General features: G+C 47.5%; 1 protein-coding gene across 2 annotated transcripts in view; it reads left to right on the top strand.

The window, feature by feature from the left end:
• The window catches only part of MSI1 (musashi RNA binding protein 1), a 35,561-nt gene extending 21,878 nt beyond the window's left edge, over window positions 1–13,683 (top strand). The window contains exons 8-14 of one of the 2 annotated variants that reach the window (XM_077834817.1): window positions 2,697–2,779; window positions 3,389–3,506; window positions 5,333–5,413; window positions 9,836–9,904; window positions 10,027–10,181; window positions 11,212–11,277; window positions 12,549–13,683. In XM_077834817.1, the coding sequence (XP_077690943.1) occupies window positions 2,697–2,779; window positions 3,389–3,506; window positions 5,333–5,413; window positions 9,836–9,904; window positions 10,027–10,181; window positions 11,212–11,253 (548 nt within the window). In that variant the 3' untranslated portion in view covers window positions 11,254–11,277; window positions 12,549–13,683. Of the gene's footprint in view, window positions 1–2,696; window positions 2,780–3,388; window positions 3,507–5,332; window positions 5,414–9,835; window positions 9,905–10,008; window positions 10,182–11,211; window positions 11,278–12,548 lie in introns of both variants that reach the window. The other variant, XM_077834816.1, reaches the window with a different exon arrangement.
• The last annotated feature ends 3,636 nt before the right edge of the window (window positions 13,684–17,319 follow it).

Raw genomic sequence — 17,319 nt, 5'->3', positions numbered from 1 at the left:
CGCTGTGATGGTGGCAGCCCTTTCCTAGGCCACGGCCATGTTCACATGCAGCACTAAGCGCTTACATGGTGTGTCTGTCCGCTTCAGACTCACACAGGAAGCACTTTCTGCTTGTGGCTCTCTCTCCCAGCTATCCTTGCGTATTCACTCTTGCTGCCCAGGGTGCCCTTCAGTGCATCCCATTTTGTTACTGTTTAGGTGATTCTGGTTGCCTGATTTTATACACGTACCATTCCAGCTAGCCTGATGGGGGGGGGGAAATGGCTAGCCCATAATAAATTATCAGATCCGGCACCTCTGCCCTCTACAGGAATTGGCTAGAGCAAAGTAAGCAGTCATGAAAAAAGAGGGAGGGTCCTCACATGGACCAGTGACTGATTAAAAGATAGGAAACAAAGGGTGGTAATAGATGGTCAGTTTTCACAATGGAGAGAGGTAAACAGCAGGGTCTCCCAAGGCTCTGTGCTGAACCCAATGCTGTTCAGCATATTCACAAATGATCTAGAAAAGAGGTAAACAGTGAAGTGCCAACATTTGCAGATGATACAGAATTACTCCCTATAGTTTTCAGAGTAGCAGCCGTGTTAGTCTGTATTTGCAAAAAGAAAAGGAGTATTTGTGACACCTTAGAGACTAACTAATAGTGACCTCCCAAACTGGCTGCAGAGAGTTACAAAGGGTTCTCACAAAACTGGGTGATTAGGTAACAAAATGGCCGATGAAATTCAGTGTCAACAAATGCAAAGTAATGCACACTGGGAAGCATAATCCCAACTATATATACAAAATGATGGGCTCTATATTAGTTATTACCCCGCAAGAAAGGTATCTTGGAGTCATTGTGGTTAGTTAAAACATCTCAGTGTGCAGTGGCAGTCAAAAAAGCTAACCAAATGTTAGGAACGATTAGGAAAGGGATAAATAATAAGACAAAAAATATAGTCATGCCACTATATAAATCCATGGTATGCTCACACCTGGAGTACTGCATGCCCCATCTTAAAAAGATGTGTTAGAATTGGAAAAGATACAGTGAAGGGCAACAAAAACAGACTAGGAGAGATTAAAAAGACAGGGTCTGTTCAGACTAGAGAAGAGATGATTAATGGGGGACATGATCGAGGTCTATACAATCATGACTGGCGTGGAGAAAGTGAATAAGTGTTATTTACCCCTTCACATAATGCAAGAAGCAGGGGTCACCCACTGAAATTAATAGGCAGCAGGTTTAAAATGAACATAAGGAAATAATTCACACAATGCACAGTCAACCTGTGGAACTCATTGCCAGGGGAAGTTGTGAAAGCCAAAAACATAATGGGGTTCAAAAAAGAATTAGGTATGTTCATAAAGAATAGGTCCATCAATGGCTATTAGCCAAGATGGTTAGGGATGCAACCCCATGTTCCACATGTCCCTAAACCTCCAACTGCCAGAGGCTGGGATTTAATGACTGGGGACAGATCACTCAGCAATTGCCCTGTGCTGTTCATTCCCTATGAAGCATCTGCCACTGGTCTGACCTAGTATGGCCATTCTTATGCAGTGCATTACAGAAGGGGTAGGGAGGACTGCCTTCCTCTGAGCCATCAGGTATTGGCCCCTGCCTGAGGCAGGATACTAGACCAGATAGACCAGTCATCTGGTTTGGTATTGGCAACTTCTTGGCTTCAGTGTAGGGTACTTATCTTGAGTTCCCAAGGCACCCAGATATCAGATCATGATAGGGGCAAAATAAATGCCTACCTGGAGAGAAAGGAGAAGCTCATAGAAAGAGTCCAGTCCAGCTTGGAAAATACTGAAAAATGGAAAAGTGTGTGTGTGTGTAAAAGTCATTTTTAGCACTGGTGAAGTTGACTCAGAAGCCCTGGAGGCTGAAAGCTCCATTTAGCCGCAGCTGCAATGCAAGCTCACTCAAAGTCCCTCACTGCCATGCCTCAGCTCTTCAGGCCACCCCTAGCTGTGAAAAGGAAGTTTGGACTCCAGAGCCCAGTCAGTCCTTTGCCAAGACTGTCAGCAAAGGGGTCCATTAGAGATGTGCTCTGAGCATAGGGTGGGAGGCAAGAACTTCCAAGTTCTGTTCCCACCTCAGATACTGATAGATGGTGTGAACTTGAGCAAATCACTTAACCTTTCCATGCCTTGGTTTTGCTCCAGAAATAGTGATGCTGATACTCTCCTGTCACACACAGGCTGTAAGGACTAATTTGTGTACAGGCAGGGCTTTGAAGATGAAATGTGCTGAGTATCACTATTTGGGATGGTGATATTTGTGATGTGGGCGCCTGTCTGTTGGGGACTGGACTGGGACCCACCAAACTCATTTCACATGCTGAACAGCATTGGCAGGAAACAGTTTTGTTCATATGGACCTCTGCTGGATTGGAACCCTCTATTGTGGTATCCGTCATTAAGCCATCTAAGTGCCATGGGCTTTAATGAAGCGGGAAGGTGCAGAAATGGAGATGAGAGGAGAGAGGGAAATCTGGGAGAGGTCAGTGATTTCCCTGCTCCTCATATGAGTGCTGCATGCATGCAGGACTTACTGGAGACCAGAGGGGAGTGGAAGTATTGCCATGACCCTACTGGTCTACCCCAGGAAACTCTGGGTTGCCTTCTCTCCTGGGCATGTGGGACTGGCAGGTACTGATCACACAGCGTTCTGCCCTGACCAGGAAGTGTTGCCCTTTCTTCAGGGTTTGGATTCGTCACATTTGAGAGTGAAGATATTGTGGAGAAGGTGTGTGAGATCCACTTCCATGAGATCAATAACAAAATGGTGAGTGTGAACTGCAAAACCGGCAGTGGAAGGATGGGGCAAAGCACTAGGGCTCTGGGACTGCAGGTAGGAAGCAGATGGGACCCCTGAAATCACTGCCCCAGATCTAGGGAGGAGATACTCAACAAGGAGGGGAATGACTGCTGGTATTTGGAGCCCAAAAGGCAATGCAGTCTAACCATAACTTGGAATTGTAACTTTGTGACCCTGAGTGCTGTACAAGCGTTAGCAAAACTTCTCCCCAGCCCTGCGAGGCAGGTATCTTCCTTTAACAAATGAGGATACTGAGGCTCCAAGGTTGTCTTGCCGAAAGTCACAGAGAAAGTCAAGGACAGCACCATGGGTAGAATTTTAGTCACCTGTTTTAACTACTCAATAATGCTGCTTCTCTAGCAGAGTAACAGGGCGGGGGAGGCTGCAGGCAGTGTTCGTGGCTGCAGAATGGGAGGCAGGGTTGGGGAGTGGTGCGTGGGACAGAGCAGGCGCAGTGGTTCCAATGCAATAAGGCAGCCCTTCTGGCCCGTGGCCCGCAGTACGGTATGTGCTCCGAGCAAATGTGCAGTGCAAGTCAAGGCCGAGGTCCAACACTTTTTTTTTTTCTTGTGGCAGGTGGAATGTAAAAAAGCTCAGCCAAAGGAAGTGATGTCCCCCACTGGCTCTGCGAGAGGGCGGTCCCGAGTGATGCCTTATGGGATGGATGCCTTCATGCTTGGGATTGGCATGCTGGGTAAGCACTGCAAAAGAGAACCCTTCTCTCTAGCCCCCACATCATAAATGGCGGCAGCAGCAGGGGGCTCTGCTTGGGGCAGAAGGCTTTATTCTGGGACTGCGTTTCTAGGTGTAAGACAATGGGGGAGGTGGCTCAGGCTGTTCAAGAAGAAATTGGATCTATGACATCAGACCCCATTTTGAAAAGCAACACTGAAGCTAGGAGGAGGAGGGTTGGGATCAATGTATGATCACAAATCGCCCTCTGGTGGCAGCATGGAAGAACTGTAGATGTACCTCCTATGCACAGTTCTAGAGGTGGGGTCACACAAAAAACAGGAATGCAGTTGTGTTGGGAGGAATTTTAAGGCGTAATTGGAATTCCTGTCCAATATAATACCTATAGAACAGGATATACACTATGCTTCGGCACAAAAAAAGGGCTGTATATGCCCTGGCAACACAACTGAGCCAAAAGCAGAGTTTTCCACGTCCAGGTATATTCCTGCCATGCTAGGCCAGACTTTACAATGAATGTTTGCTTCAGGAGCCCCCAGTAGTATTAGTCACCCTTCTTCTGTTGGGCAAAGGGGAGAGTATCACTTCAGATACACAGGCAGAGCATGTTCTCTGTGTAGCATCCTAATAAACAGTCTCCTTGTTTTCAAGGGGGATAAAAATGTTCTTGAGAATCCAGTGGAGCCTGTATACCACTGACTTCCCTCCTTGGGGGAAATCAAACGGGCCATTCTGACAAAGGAGTGTCTGTGAGTGGCACTGTGGGGACCTTTTTTCTGTGACTTCAGAGCAAATGTGTTCAGGTTACAAAGGAAAAGGTGTGAATCGTCCCCTCCGACTTCCAGCCCAATTAGCTCCTTTTAGGGTCTGAGAGTCAAACTTGGTTCTTTCTTGCTTGATCATCACCAGCAACCCGAGCCCATCCAACCTGTAGGTGTGGTTAAGGTGAACAAACACAAGTGTCCTTTGGGTCAGGGCCCCTGTGGGTGGTGCTGGAGGAGGAACATTCAACCTGGCACTTGGATCCCAGCTTGGGTTGGCTGGGCTGGCAGGCAGAGGAAAAACACCTCTTTTTTGCATTTGTACTCATCACATTCTCACTGGAGTTGCTGAGATAAAATAGATCTGGAACCCCACAAAGCCACTTCAGATTTTAGTTTTTGTGTTTTTTGAGTAGAACTGTAATTTTAAACCAGCAGACTCAAATGAGTCAGTGGGAAATCCATGTACACTTGTCATGGGAGAACTCAAATCAAACATTCAGTTCTTAGTCAGCTGCTGGCTTTCTCATGGGACTGTTTAAAGTAGGTGATTAGCTATGACAGCTTCTCAGGAAATGGGAAGACTTGTAATAGTGATCTGTGCCAGGAACAGGCTATCTGCCTGCATGTTTTCAGCCACCTGTTTTTTTTGTATCTACTTCAGAATGTTAGTCAGCAGCTCTATTACGAAAGTAGATGATGGGTGATTTAGTACGAGTCAGTCATCCATATGCTCCCACTGTCTCTAGATCCCCTTTTCACAAAACCAGCTAGTGCTTTAGTTTGTGGGACCTTGAGCTTTCTGACCGGGAAATCTACATGTCTTTGCAGGGTAACAATGTCTGGAACCACGAAGGGGCAATGTATTAAAATTCCATTAAAATTCTTCCCCAAATTCCTGCACGGTATGCACTGTGTGCGCACGCGTGTGTTGTTCAACTGCTATGTTACTTGGTCCTTTCATAGTGTGTGTTCATTGTTCAGGCTATGGGGAGGCAGGCAGAGCTGGGACTGGAAAGTGGCATTGTGTGCGTTCGTGTAACAATCCCCTCTTCTCTGCTGGCAGGTTATCCAGGTTTCCAAGCTGCCACTTATGCCAGTCGGAGTTACACGGGCCTTGCGCCTGGCTACACTTATCAGTTTCCTGGTAAGTGCCTCTTCCTGCCCAGTCATCCAGTTTGTCCTCACACTAAGGGAAGCCTGTGGCATGTGACCGAATCTCTGCCTGTTTTACCCTTGCCCTAGTTTGGGCTTTCTTTAAAACTGTGAAGGTGGGAGGGGACGGAGGCCTGGAATAGGTGGGAACCGCCTACTGGCTAGTTAGGAAGGAGACTGTAGCCATGTGAGTGTCTGCTGTTGTTATCCTCTCACTCCAGTGACAGGAAATGTCCTAGGTTCATGCGCCCCCCTCTCGGCTAGGTTCCTCTGTGGGGGCTGCTATTACACAGAAGGGCCCTTGCAGCTCTGCTGGTCTTGCTGCCTCTGTGTGTGTGTGTGTGTGCATCTGTCTCTCCGCCAGAGTCGCCACCTTTCTGAAAACAGAGTGCAGGACTTGACCCCTGCTAGCTTTAAATGGGCCTGAAGTTCCCTAGGCCTCCTAAATGTGAGAGTCTAAGTTGCAGTGAGCTGTATCCTGGATCTCTTAGAGGCCCAGCAAACCCCTCTTCACAACACTGCATATTAGTAAATTCCCCTAGCTGTCCCATTCCTTGTCTTGAAGCCCAGATGTGACCATCACTGCCTGATCCCTGATGAATGCACTGTAGCTGCTCTGAGCTTTCTGCTGGCCTCCTCTCCCTCCCCTGCCTGCACAAGCAAAGAGTGGGATGCAGGGCCACCCTATAAAAGACTGCCCTGCTGTTCTCGGGACAAGTGGCAACTCTGAGTGTCCCCTGCCCTCCTCTGCCCCCCATCCCCAATAGACTGTGTAGAAGGCCTGACATTAGGCAATTGGCAACGGGCTCTGGCAGCTTTCACCTCTAAGCTGCTAGTTGGAACCCCCCCTGCGTTGGCGGCGACTGAAAGTTGCTGTCTGGTAGTCTGTGCGAATCCAGTTGCTGGGTCTCAGTCCTAGCGAACCAGGTGTTCATATCACAAAGCCACCTCCAGCTCAACTGGCACTTGTTGGCAGTCCTAGCTGCGAGGCCAAGGATTGGCTGAGCCAAAGAGACTGAACTCCCCTTTCAACCCTGAGGCGCACAGTCTGGGCGGCTTCCACTGCCCTTGCCTGGGCTGTACCTGTTCTGGGGGTAAGCAGAGGCTTTCAGTCTCGCGTGCTGTCAGTCCAGCTCAAAATTCATTTAAAATAAAGAGTCAAAGGCTGGGTGCTGCAGTGACTTCATCCCTCTCTGTCTGGCCTTGTGTTCTATCCAGAAAGGCCCAATGCTGCTGTCTCTCTACCAGATCCCCCTCGGGGGCGTTTTACAAGTTCCTAAGTTGTCTTACATTTCGTTTTTAGAATTCCGTGTAGAGCGGACCCCTCTCCCGAGTGCCCCCGTCCTCCCCGAGCTCACAGGTCAGTCCCGCTGATTTCCTAAAACTCACAAGCTGGAAGGGGAGAAGGGGCTTTGGGTTATTCCAGTGATGTCGCTGCCCCATAGCTTGGCGCAGTGAGACTGGAAACGTTCCTCATTTCCTCTTCCATCTGCACTAGCTACATCAAGAACAGGGGCTGGGGGCGAGGGGTGGAGAGGGGAACTGAACCATGCATATCACATTGGAGGAGATGAGAGATGCAGGTCTTACATGATGAGGGCAAGTGGGCTTGAATCCCCAGATTCTCTAGCTTCTGAACTGCTGCTGTTCCCTGCTCTGTTTTCGCTCCTTATCCAGCAGTTAGCCTCTGAATCATTTATGAAAACCTTGTTGCTAGTAATGTGAATTCTAAGAAATCCACTACTCCAGTCCCAGCCTGAGCTGCTGTAGTGCAGGGCACTGGACCTGGGGGAGCTTGCAGCTACTTTGATCCTGCCTGGGAATTAGTGTAGGGAATGATATTTCAGCACTGGGTATGGTGAAGCTCACTGCTACCTAAGCCCCAGGCTCGCTAGGCAGAGAATGGTAGAGGAACATTGAGTGTGGTGGAGCTCCCAGCTGTACTCATCAGTGGTGGTGGTTGAGCATGGTGTAATAGAAGGGGGGGTGATGAAGTTTTGCAAAGACTAGTCAGGAGTCTTGAGTATTTCCGCAAAGTATAAACACCTGCTTCTTCCCCCAGCTCCTCAGACTTCTGAGTTTGTGTAGCATGTATTCTTGGTGCTGCTCTTTCCATAGGATCTTTGTTCCATGGCCACATTTTCCCAAGCTCTGTAGCATGCATGGTATTTGTCTTAGAAAAGCAGCTATGTCTAGCAGTGGGCTGGCCTCCTCCTCCCTATACACCATCCCATCTTCCATAACATCCTTTCACTCTGACACTTCCTTGACGCCATCTGTTTTTTCAAGGACTGGATTTTCCTGCAGTGAGGATACAGACTTCTGCAGGGAGCTTATTCTTTGGAAGCTTTGCTAGCCGCAGTGGGTTTGGGGAGGATTGGAAGGGGAGTTTTCCAATGGCTCAGAATAGTGCTGATCCTCCTAGAGTGTGCACGTCAAAGAACGCTGAGGTTGGTAAAACAAATTACTCAGAGGGAAGTGGGGTGTATTAAGTTAATAAAGCCATCCCCTGGAGCCACATATATAGTTGAATAAGCCTCTGAAATTCCACCTGTGGCTGTGATTCTGACAGTTCCCAAACAGAGTAGGGTTGGACTGCGTCTGTATTTGAATAGGGGGCTTCCCAGAAAAAAATGGGTGTTGCAAGAGTAGTGTGGATAACTCAGTAAAAGGTGCTCTTCCCTCTAAGTCCACGTGGGACTAGTGCCCCTGCAGGGTGTGAAGAGGCACCTTGCTGCTGGAGGAGCATAAAACAGAAGTCCTGCTCACTGAAGCTCATTAGAGACTGGTACTTTTGCCAGCAGTGAACTATTAATGCTGGTGCCCTGGTTAGCTGCCATGTTGGGTAATTACAACCTCTGTCCCTAGATTCCCTCCAGAATTTCAGCTGGAGACGGGGGTATTCCTCACTTTGCTGCTGTGGGCTATTAAACAGTCACCGGGCAGCTTGTGGTGGTGGGTGCTCTGATTCATGTGCACGCCTTGGGCTTGCTCCCATGAGGTACGTGCTCCCGCAGCTCCTGCTGAGACATCCGGGGGAACGGAGGACATTGCAGGACCAGGCCAGTAGGTTCTGAAGTGCTTCAGGAACCTTCTGGCTGAACGTGGCTCTATAAATGTAAACCATCAGCCGGGGCTGTATTGAGTACAATTGAAACAAGAAGGGTGGTTCTCTGAAAGTCTCGGGTGCTGCTCCTGTATGAAAGAGCTAATGAGAGGGGAGCTTCCTGGGCAAGGCAGAAGTCTGGTTTCTAACTAGATAAACTACAAGGCAAAAATATTTTTCCTACAGAGGAAATTGGATTCTTTCTCAGCAAAACCGGCCCTTTTCTCACCACAACAGCATCTTTGGGAGAAAAATACTGTCCGCTCTGTGCTTATGTTTGCTGAAGACCTATGATAAGCCACTAACCCAAATCTAAGCCCCCAGTGTGATGTACACCTGAAACCAGACAAAGCCTGCAACTAAACGTTCCCTCCCGAGCTAGTCTGGATTTCAGCCCTTTAACTCAATCGATTTGTTCTGATCTCTTTACGTTGCTCTAAACAGAATCACAGTGGATTTCGCAGTAGAGCATGAAATGCTGACCCAGTCATGTTAGGGGAAATGAGAACAGTACTGCGTAGGTGCCTTGTGGCTTCAGGGCTGGGCACCCATGGCAGTAGAAATATGGACGACACTTGATACATATAAGTTAAGGCTTCCAGTGTTAATTGTGCCTTTTCCGGCTTCTGCACTGCCAGGCGCATGCTCCACACTCTTCTAGAGTGGACAGCCAGGGGGTTGCGGTTGGCAGGAGAGCTGGAAAAGTAGGGAGGATTGCATGTCTGCAGCCGTGTGAGATCTGGGGTGGAGGAGGTTGCGTGAGTATTGAACCATTGCTGTTGGAAGGTGCTAGAGAAGGGTGCTGTGCCCCAGCATGGCTGGAGAATGCTGAGCATTGGAGTTGTCTTCTGGATGAGATGTCAAACCAAGCTACTGACCCTCTGTGCCCACCAAAAATCCCTAGAGTTGGGGTGTTAGCCTTTAGGGTTGGAGCCAAATGCCAATAGCCATCCTAAATTCCCCATGCCGGTTCACCTGGCTATGGGATTCTCAGTCACTTCCTGTCCTGAGTTGGCATGTGGCGTTGCGGTTTGGCAGCGTCACCCCAGATGTCGCTGTGTTTCAGTCCTGAATGAAAAGTTTCCTATGCCGGAATTGGTCAGCTCAGTTGCTTGAGGGCTTTTCTAAATGAAAGCTGTCCTGTAAATGCAGGGCTGTGTGTTCCTCCTGCGTATCCATCCTGAGTGTAGCAGGTAACGTGCCAAGCTCGTGCACCTTTTTGGCAGCTGTTCCCTGGAGGGAAGGGAAGGTGCCTGCTCAGGAGCGTCCCTTGGTGCCGCTATGAAAGGCTTGTTCCTTCTCTTCCAGCAATTCCCCTTACTGCATATGGGCCGATGGCGGCGGCGGCAGCAGCAGCAGCTGTAGTGAGAGGGACAGGTAACTGCCACTTTCCTACCCGGGGAAGCAACCTGGCTGAGGTTTGCACTGGGCCATGAGAGGGGGGTGGGACGGGGTTGCATTTTGGGATCTTCACCATGTAGTTTTGCTTCCTCCCTTAGGTTCTACTCCGAGCCGCACTGGTGGGTTTCTGGGCACTACCAGTCCTGGGCCAATGGCAGAGCTCTACGGAGCAGCCAATCAGGATTCAGGGGTCAGCAGTTACATCAGTGCTGCGAGTCCAGCTCCAAGTACTGGCTTTGGTCACAGCCTAGGGGTGAGTGTTTCACACCCAGCTGTTGAGGTTGGGGGGTAGAAGGAGGTGGGGTGTGTATAAATCATTAAACCTTTTGGGATGGTGATTTCTACAACTATGAATACCCAAATGACAACCGCTGCAGGCAACCTCGAGGCTTGGTTACTGCAATATACAGTTCCTAGGCATAAAAACACTGAGCTTAAGGCCCCAATTTGTTCCTAATGCAGCAGCCTACTTAGCTTACAGAACAGGCTGCTGAGTGCATGTCACCCCAAACTCTGCTCTCTACACTGGTCCCCATTGAATACCAAGTTAAGTGCTAGGGCTTGGTCCCATTCTTCAAAGCCCTCCGCAGAACTGGCCCAAGCTACCCAAGGGCCTATTACCTCACTCTGCCACATAGCCTGCCATGACAGCCACCTTCCTCTGGGCTGATGGAACTAGCACCTCAACGGTGAGACTCGTGAGCAGTGGAAACAGCTTTCCCAGCAGCTGGGCCATGACTGAGCTCACCACTGTAAGTGTTCAGAAAGACCACAACTATTCTCACTGTCAGAATGAAACACAGAACTCCCTTCCAAAGGTGGAACGTACATGGGTCCCCAGGAATAACACAAGGCTGGACAGGGATGGGGAGAGTGCAGAGCAGATATCTGCTAGCTGCATGTTTCCCTATGGAATGTGGGACTACAGCTGGGAAAGGACTGGGGATTCCATAGGACTCTGCTGGGGGATATTAGGTGGCTCGGAAGAGACGGACTAGTGATGGCATGTTTCCTGAGTGGGAGATAGTATGAGGGTTGTATCACTCCATGTAAATCTCAGGGTGCTGAGAGGCCTCCTCATAGTGCATTGGGGGCTAAATGATTCCAGTCAGATCTCTAAAGGGGGTAGGGCTGTCCTTAGGAATAGTACTTTTAGGGAGCTGTGTCACTGACATCCCAATAAATTCCTACAAGGGAAGGGACGGATGGACAAATCACACTCATGGACTCAACCTCTTTCCTTTGGTTTGTCTAATCGGGGGATTTGAATTCTTCCTCTGTAGGGTCCCTTGATTGCAACGGCTTTTACCAATGGGTACCATTGAAGCTAGCGACCAAGGAGGCAGGAGGTAAGATGTTTGAACAGGAGAGGTTGGGAAGGTGTGAGAGGAGTGAAGCTAGGCTCAGGAGGGGATTTTATTATTAAGTTACACTGAAAGTTTCCTATTGGTTGGGCCAACGTTCAGGGGCTTCATCTGAAGATGAGAGCAAGGAGGCCAGGTGAGGGGCTGCATTCTGTCCTGTCCACCCAGTGACCCAGGTTCTAATTCCTTGTCCCAGACTTCTGTTCCCCAAGCTTGAAGTGCTGCAGAGGCATTCCAGTGAGTGTGGGCAGGAAGGGACAGGAAATGGTGTTTTGCTTGAGTAACCTCTTTGGCCAGTTAGAGCGTCACTGTTGGGCTCTAAAGGGAAGCTCATCCAGGTCTCTAAGGCCAGAAGAATAAGTGGCTGTGCCCCAGTGGTAGCAGGGAGAAGGGGAAGCCCACAGTTGGAAGGGTGTGGAGTGAGGGAAATGGAGGGGATAGTATGGAGACCTGGTAGAAATAGGGGAGTAGACGGAGACAGAAAATAGACAGGCACAGTTGGTCAAAATCCTAAGGCAATGTGAGCTCTCGCACACAAGCCCCTCCCACCCTTTACTTTGCAGTACCCTGAGTGCAGCTAACTCAGCAAATCTCACTGCTGCTGAGAGCACTGCATCTCTGGAGTGCTGTTTCCTCTCCATGGAGGTGGTCTGTGGGAGAAAAGAGGCTTCCACAGCCAGATGGGAATGGGGAAAATCATACACGCAGCTCCAGCTGTGTCCCTGAGAACGGGGTGAGGGGGAGCTGTTCGAGGGTCTTGGTGCACACCTCAAAAGTGGCAGAAGTTTGGTAGTTTAAAAAGAGAAATGTGACTGAAATGAGTAGGGCAGATGTTTCCAGGGAAAGGGTGTGACTGGGCTGCTTCTCTTCAACCAGGGATAACTTGAGTGCAGTTTGCAGCGTATAACTAGCCTCGTCTTTACTAAAGAAGTTTGACCCAGGGAGCCCGCAGATCTTGGCATGCAGTACTCCTTGATCCAAGAAGTCAGGCTGCACTGCATGCTGGGGCTTGTCCCTTTAGCCCACACCTTCATGTTAAAGATAGGGGCAGTTGCATTCTGCCCCGCTTCTTTGCCAATCAGGTGCAATCTTCATGCCACTACCAAGGTGCCAGCACAATCCTGCATTGTGGGAAGTTTGGACACCCCCTGTTCCTGTGTCAGACAAGACAAAAACTGAAAGGATGTTAGTTTTTCTTTTGTTTGTTTCTGTCTCCTCTACCCCCTGTACCCCCCACCTCTGCTGGTCTCCTGCAGATTTCCCCAGTGACCTAACCAAGGACAGCGGGCTGGAGGATCTGGTGAGCCTTGGGGGATGAGCCAAGGTTTCCTTTTTATTGAATAAAACTGCACACTGCCGGCTGGCTGCCAGGCTCCTGCTGACCTGCCCTGATCTCTCCCATTGAACAGACCACACTGGACTGAACCCAAGGAGATCATCTCGCTTTCTTACTAACCACCGATGGTTTACGCTTCTCCCTCCCCCAACCCCCCGATTCTTCTTTATTTATTTTATTAGCTGGTAGTTTTATTTTTTATTTTATTTTTTTATCTTTATTTTTTGGGGGGTGACCCTCTTTTTCATTGTTTGCTCTTTCCTGAGCTAGTAGACATATTTTATGAATTGGCTTTGTGATCGTGTTAGGTAGTTTTTAATGAGGAGTATTTTTATTTGGCTTTGAAATTGTTTTGAATTTTTTCAACTCTGTTGTCAACATTTTTAAAGGACAGTCTGTGATGTGAACGCAGTTCTGAAGGGAAGAGAGATGCAGAGAGAGAGAAGGCTGAGCAGAACTGATGCATTTCTTCTTCTTTTTTTTTTTTTAAAGAAACTGTTTTTAATTGTTTCTGTTTTGTAAATGTGAGGTTTTGAAATGTGTGAAGCTCCAAGGATCTGAAACGGTGGGACATCGCTACGGAACAAAACAAAATGTATATTTTGCTAAGTAAAAACACTACCCTTACAGCTGAAAGTATTTTTGTTTTCCTAGATTTAGTTTTACGTGGGGTTTGCTTTTTCCTAGTGTATAATATGTAAATATCGCGAGGTGAACCTGGCTGCAGCCTGACTCAAGGTTCCTGAACCTGGCACCTCAGTGTGAGCAATATTCTCCAGCAGAATTCTGACAGGACTCCTTTCTTTTTTGTACACCTTTTACTGTAAGATTTTAAGACCTCTGAGATGAAGGGGGGGGAGAGGGGAATGAAACTTACCGGCTATCGGCTATTTTGCTGAGCGGGTTAAAGCGGCTTCCAGTCGCCTGATGTACGGGCTCCCTAAGTACATCATCTGGTTTGGCTAGGCAAAGGGCTTTATTGTCTCTGCTTGTCTTTGTTATTTTGAAAGGAATTGACTCTCCAAATAGTATCACTTGTGTCAAGATGGTCTGGGGAAGGGCATCATCCTTTAGGGGGCAGGGTATTGGGAAGGGCTCATTGTCAGGGGTGGGATGTGGGGGTGGTCATTCTCTGAAGGGCAGGGCATTGGGTGGGGGAAGTCATTAACTGGGGGTGGTAATGTATGGGGGAAGGGTGAGTAAAGGGCTTCTCAGGGATCATATGAATTCTAGAATCACAGCTTCCCATTTGCTTTCCTCTGTGTCCTGAAATCTGTGGGAGTTCATCCTCTGTCCTGTAATTTGATTATATGGTCCCTTCTCCTGAGGCTGCCCAAGCCCTTCTTAACAAGTGGCCTCTGCTGTGAGGTTGCATCAAGCAGGGATTTAAGGGGCAGGTTTGGGTCTGGATTTAAGTGAACCAAAGACCTTGTTGGGGGGGGAGGGGGTGATTAAGCCTTTTATTAAGATGCAGCCCAATGCTTTCCCCAGGGAAATAATGCAGCTTCATCTTAAGTTTTAAAAATCATTCCCGCTCTTCTCCCAAAATGAGCCCCAGTAAGTGAGAGGATTGGAGGGAGGCCACAGGGCCCAAATGGACCCCTTCTTCCCTTCCACTTCCCGCTTCCCTTGCTGCATTGTGGCTAGTCTTGAGACCGAGCAGCATGGGCCGTGCCTGACCAAGCAATACATCTGGAGAGTTCTGTTTAGTAAGAGGTACTTAATGGGTTAGTACTGAAAACACAAAGCAATAATTTTTGTTACTGAGACAAGAGTCTATGTCTGGGTTTTTTTAATATTTCCTAATTAAAGAAGAGCTGCATTGTATGGGGTTTATTTTTATTCTGTATACTTCAAATTTGGGTCTGCAGACAGCGCTTTCTTCCCTCTTGGTACATGCGCTGAGCTGTTTCTGTGCCCCCTTCCATGTACCTCCCAGCCCCACTGTATTGCCACTGGGCTGTGATTCGCTCTCCAGCCAGTGCTGCTGCTGCCCAGAGGCTGGGGCTCCAGTTTGAGGGTGGGCATTTTTTAAAACGAAATAAAACTATGTTTTGAAGCCAGTAAGTTATTACACTCCAATGTTTGTTCTCTCCACACCTGTAACCCTTTTTCCAGATTTCAGTTTTAAATTCCTAATAAATTATTTGAAAATGGTCCTTCACAGTTGTGTTATATGTATGAGTGGCTCTGAATTGGGGAAGGCTTCACCCAGGTTTGGGGATGCTGGGAATCTTGCCCTGTGGTTGGCACACAAGCCTGGGATCCACAGTCCTGGCATTCAACTCCCAGCTCTGGTACATCCCTTAACTCTCTTCTGAACATCTGTTTCCCATCTGTAAGACAGAGATGATAATTTTTCTCCACCTCACAGGGGTCATGCATGGCTGTCTGTGGATTCCAGAAAGGGAGAAACACACCAGGAAATCAGAAAGCCTGGAAGTATTCTTTGGATTTGCTGAACACAGGAGTTAAATTGCAAGAAAGCAAATTGTGGAGAATGAAGAAATCTAGTGAATAAAGAGCACTGGGAGGAAATATTAAAATCTGCTAGTGTACAAGAAAGTTGGGGAATCCTAAAAAGCACTCTAATTAATACACAACAATGCTGCTGAGAGAAGAATGCAAATAACAAGCAGCAGCTAGTATAGTTTCATGAAACACTGTTCAAAGATCTGCTGGTGAAAGTAACCCCAAGAGTCCTGATGGAGTCTGCATTTAATGGAAATTCTACTGTGTTTTCACAGCTATCAAGGTGGGAGGCTTTGGGATAGACTGATCCATGAAGACCAGAGCTTTCATCTAGTATCCTTCAGTGATACAATGAAATGTATCCTGTTTCTCCTTGTTTGGTGTCTGGGTGGTGCTCACTAACTTGCTTTTCCACACTTTAGCATTGGTTGTCTGGAAATCACCAGACGCAATTGCTCAGAGACTTGAATTGTACCTGCCACATGTGGGCCTTGTGCAAATGGGACACACAAAAATACAACACACACAACCATTGAGTTGTTCTTTGGGAACACGCACGCTAAAACTGGAGAGGAAAGAAACTCCAGAAGGTTAAGGCTTACAAGCAAAAGGAAAGGGCAATAAAAGGAATACAATAAGCTAGCTAGAGTAGTGGAGAACAAGAAGGCTTACAAGTATATGAAAAGTGAAAATAGTAGCAGGAAAGACAATGGGGAAAAGGTGAAATTAATGGTGATTCTAAAGCAACTGAGATACTGAATTGTTTTAAATCTGGCTTTAATAAAGAAGAGGTTTGGACAATTTAGTCATGAGAATCTTGAACAATGAGTTGACAAAAAGCAGGGAAGAGTACTTCGAAAATGAACACATACTTAAGCAAATGCTCTGAATAATCTGTATCTCAGGGTGTAAAGGGAACTAGTTAATTAATTTTCTGAATCAAGGAGTGGGAGTCTTAGAGAACTGGGGAGGAAACCAAGAGTTTAAAAAACAACAAACAGCACATGGGGGGACACAAAGGAGGAAAAAAAAGTAATCCTGGTAGTTGCAACCAGTAAAACTAGCTACAGTCCCTTAATACAATTATAATGAGAATCTGAGCAGAGGCCTAGTATTTAAGGCAGTTCTCCAACCCTTTCTCTAGCCCTTGAGCATTTCCAGCAGTGTTTGAAAAAGTAGGAGCACTAGTGTAGACTGGTCACCCAGTGGTTTTGACACCATGTTAACTAGACCTACTCTGAGCAGGCTTAGAAGACAGGTTGGTAAGAATGGAAGTGGTCAGTCTCCCACTTTTGCTAGTTTTGGTGTGGTGGTACAGATACTAGACAGAGTGGGAGAACTGGCTAAAAGTCTCAGTGTAGTTGCATCCCTAGAGGATAATGGAACCATAAGTAATAAATATGGCAAGTTTTTATTTATAAAAATAGTTCTGGAGAGACTTGATCACACAAAGCACAAAATGACGAGCCCCAGGAAACACAGTACCTGGAATATCTGGATATTAGTAAAGCATGCAAATGAAACTTGTCCATAAAAATTGAGACATTGAAAAGCGTCAGATGGGCCACAGATTAAGGGGAATGATGATAAAGTACTGGGTGGGTTGTAGGGAGGTGGCTAGTGGGGAGCTGCTTGTGTTTAAACCCACTTTTATTTAATATCATTTATGATCTGGAAAGTAGTCAAAACTCCGTGAGAGACATGACTGGGTGCTCCCATCACAAGCCAGCACTGGAAAATCAGTATCTCTGAGATAAATGATAACCAGGTGGGTGAGTTAAAAATAGTGGACCCAATTCACCCCTGGAGTAATTTTGCTGAAGTTGGAGTTACATTAGAGATAAATTTGGCTCTCTCTCTAAGTTAGATGGTTTGTCTTTCCAGGAGTGTGAGTACCATGCCACCTGCTTATTCCTGGAATCAATTAATCAACAGTTCTTTCCATTAGCAACTCTGTCATCAATCTGATGACATCTGACTGGAGAGAAGTGGATGCAGGTGTTGCCAGAGTGGTCATGGGTCAGCAGGATCATAGCCAGAGAAAGATCTGGTGGTGCAGTGCTAATTAGAGGTGCACTTAGTTAAGTCTGTCATGCTAGAATTGCTCTTAATGTGGGGCACTATATTCATCATTCCTGTTATACACAGTGTATTCGAGTGAACGAAACATTTGTGTTTTCAGGATGGTTTTGATGCATGGGAGAAGGGAAACTTCAAGG

The sequence above is a fragment of the Eretmochelys imbricata genome, chromosome 15 (assembly GCF_965152235.1).
Source record: "Eretmochelys imbricata isolate rEreImb1 chromosome 15, rEreImb1.hap1, whole genome shotgun sequence".
NCBI classification, from domain to species: Eukaryota; Metazoa; Chordata; order Testudines; family Cheloniidae; genus Eretmochelys; species Eretmochelys imbricata.
Note: the sequence above shows the minus strand (reverse complement) of the source record. Positions and strands in the feature narration are given on the sequence as shown.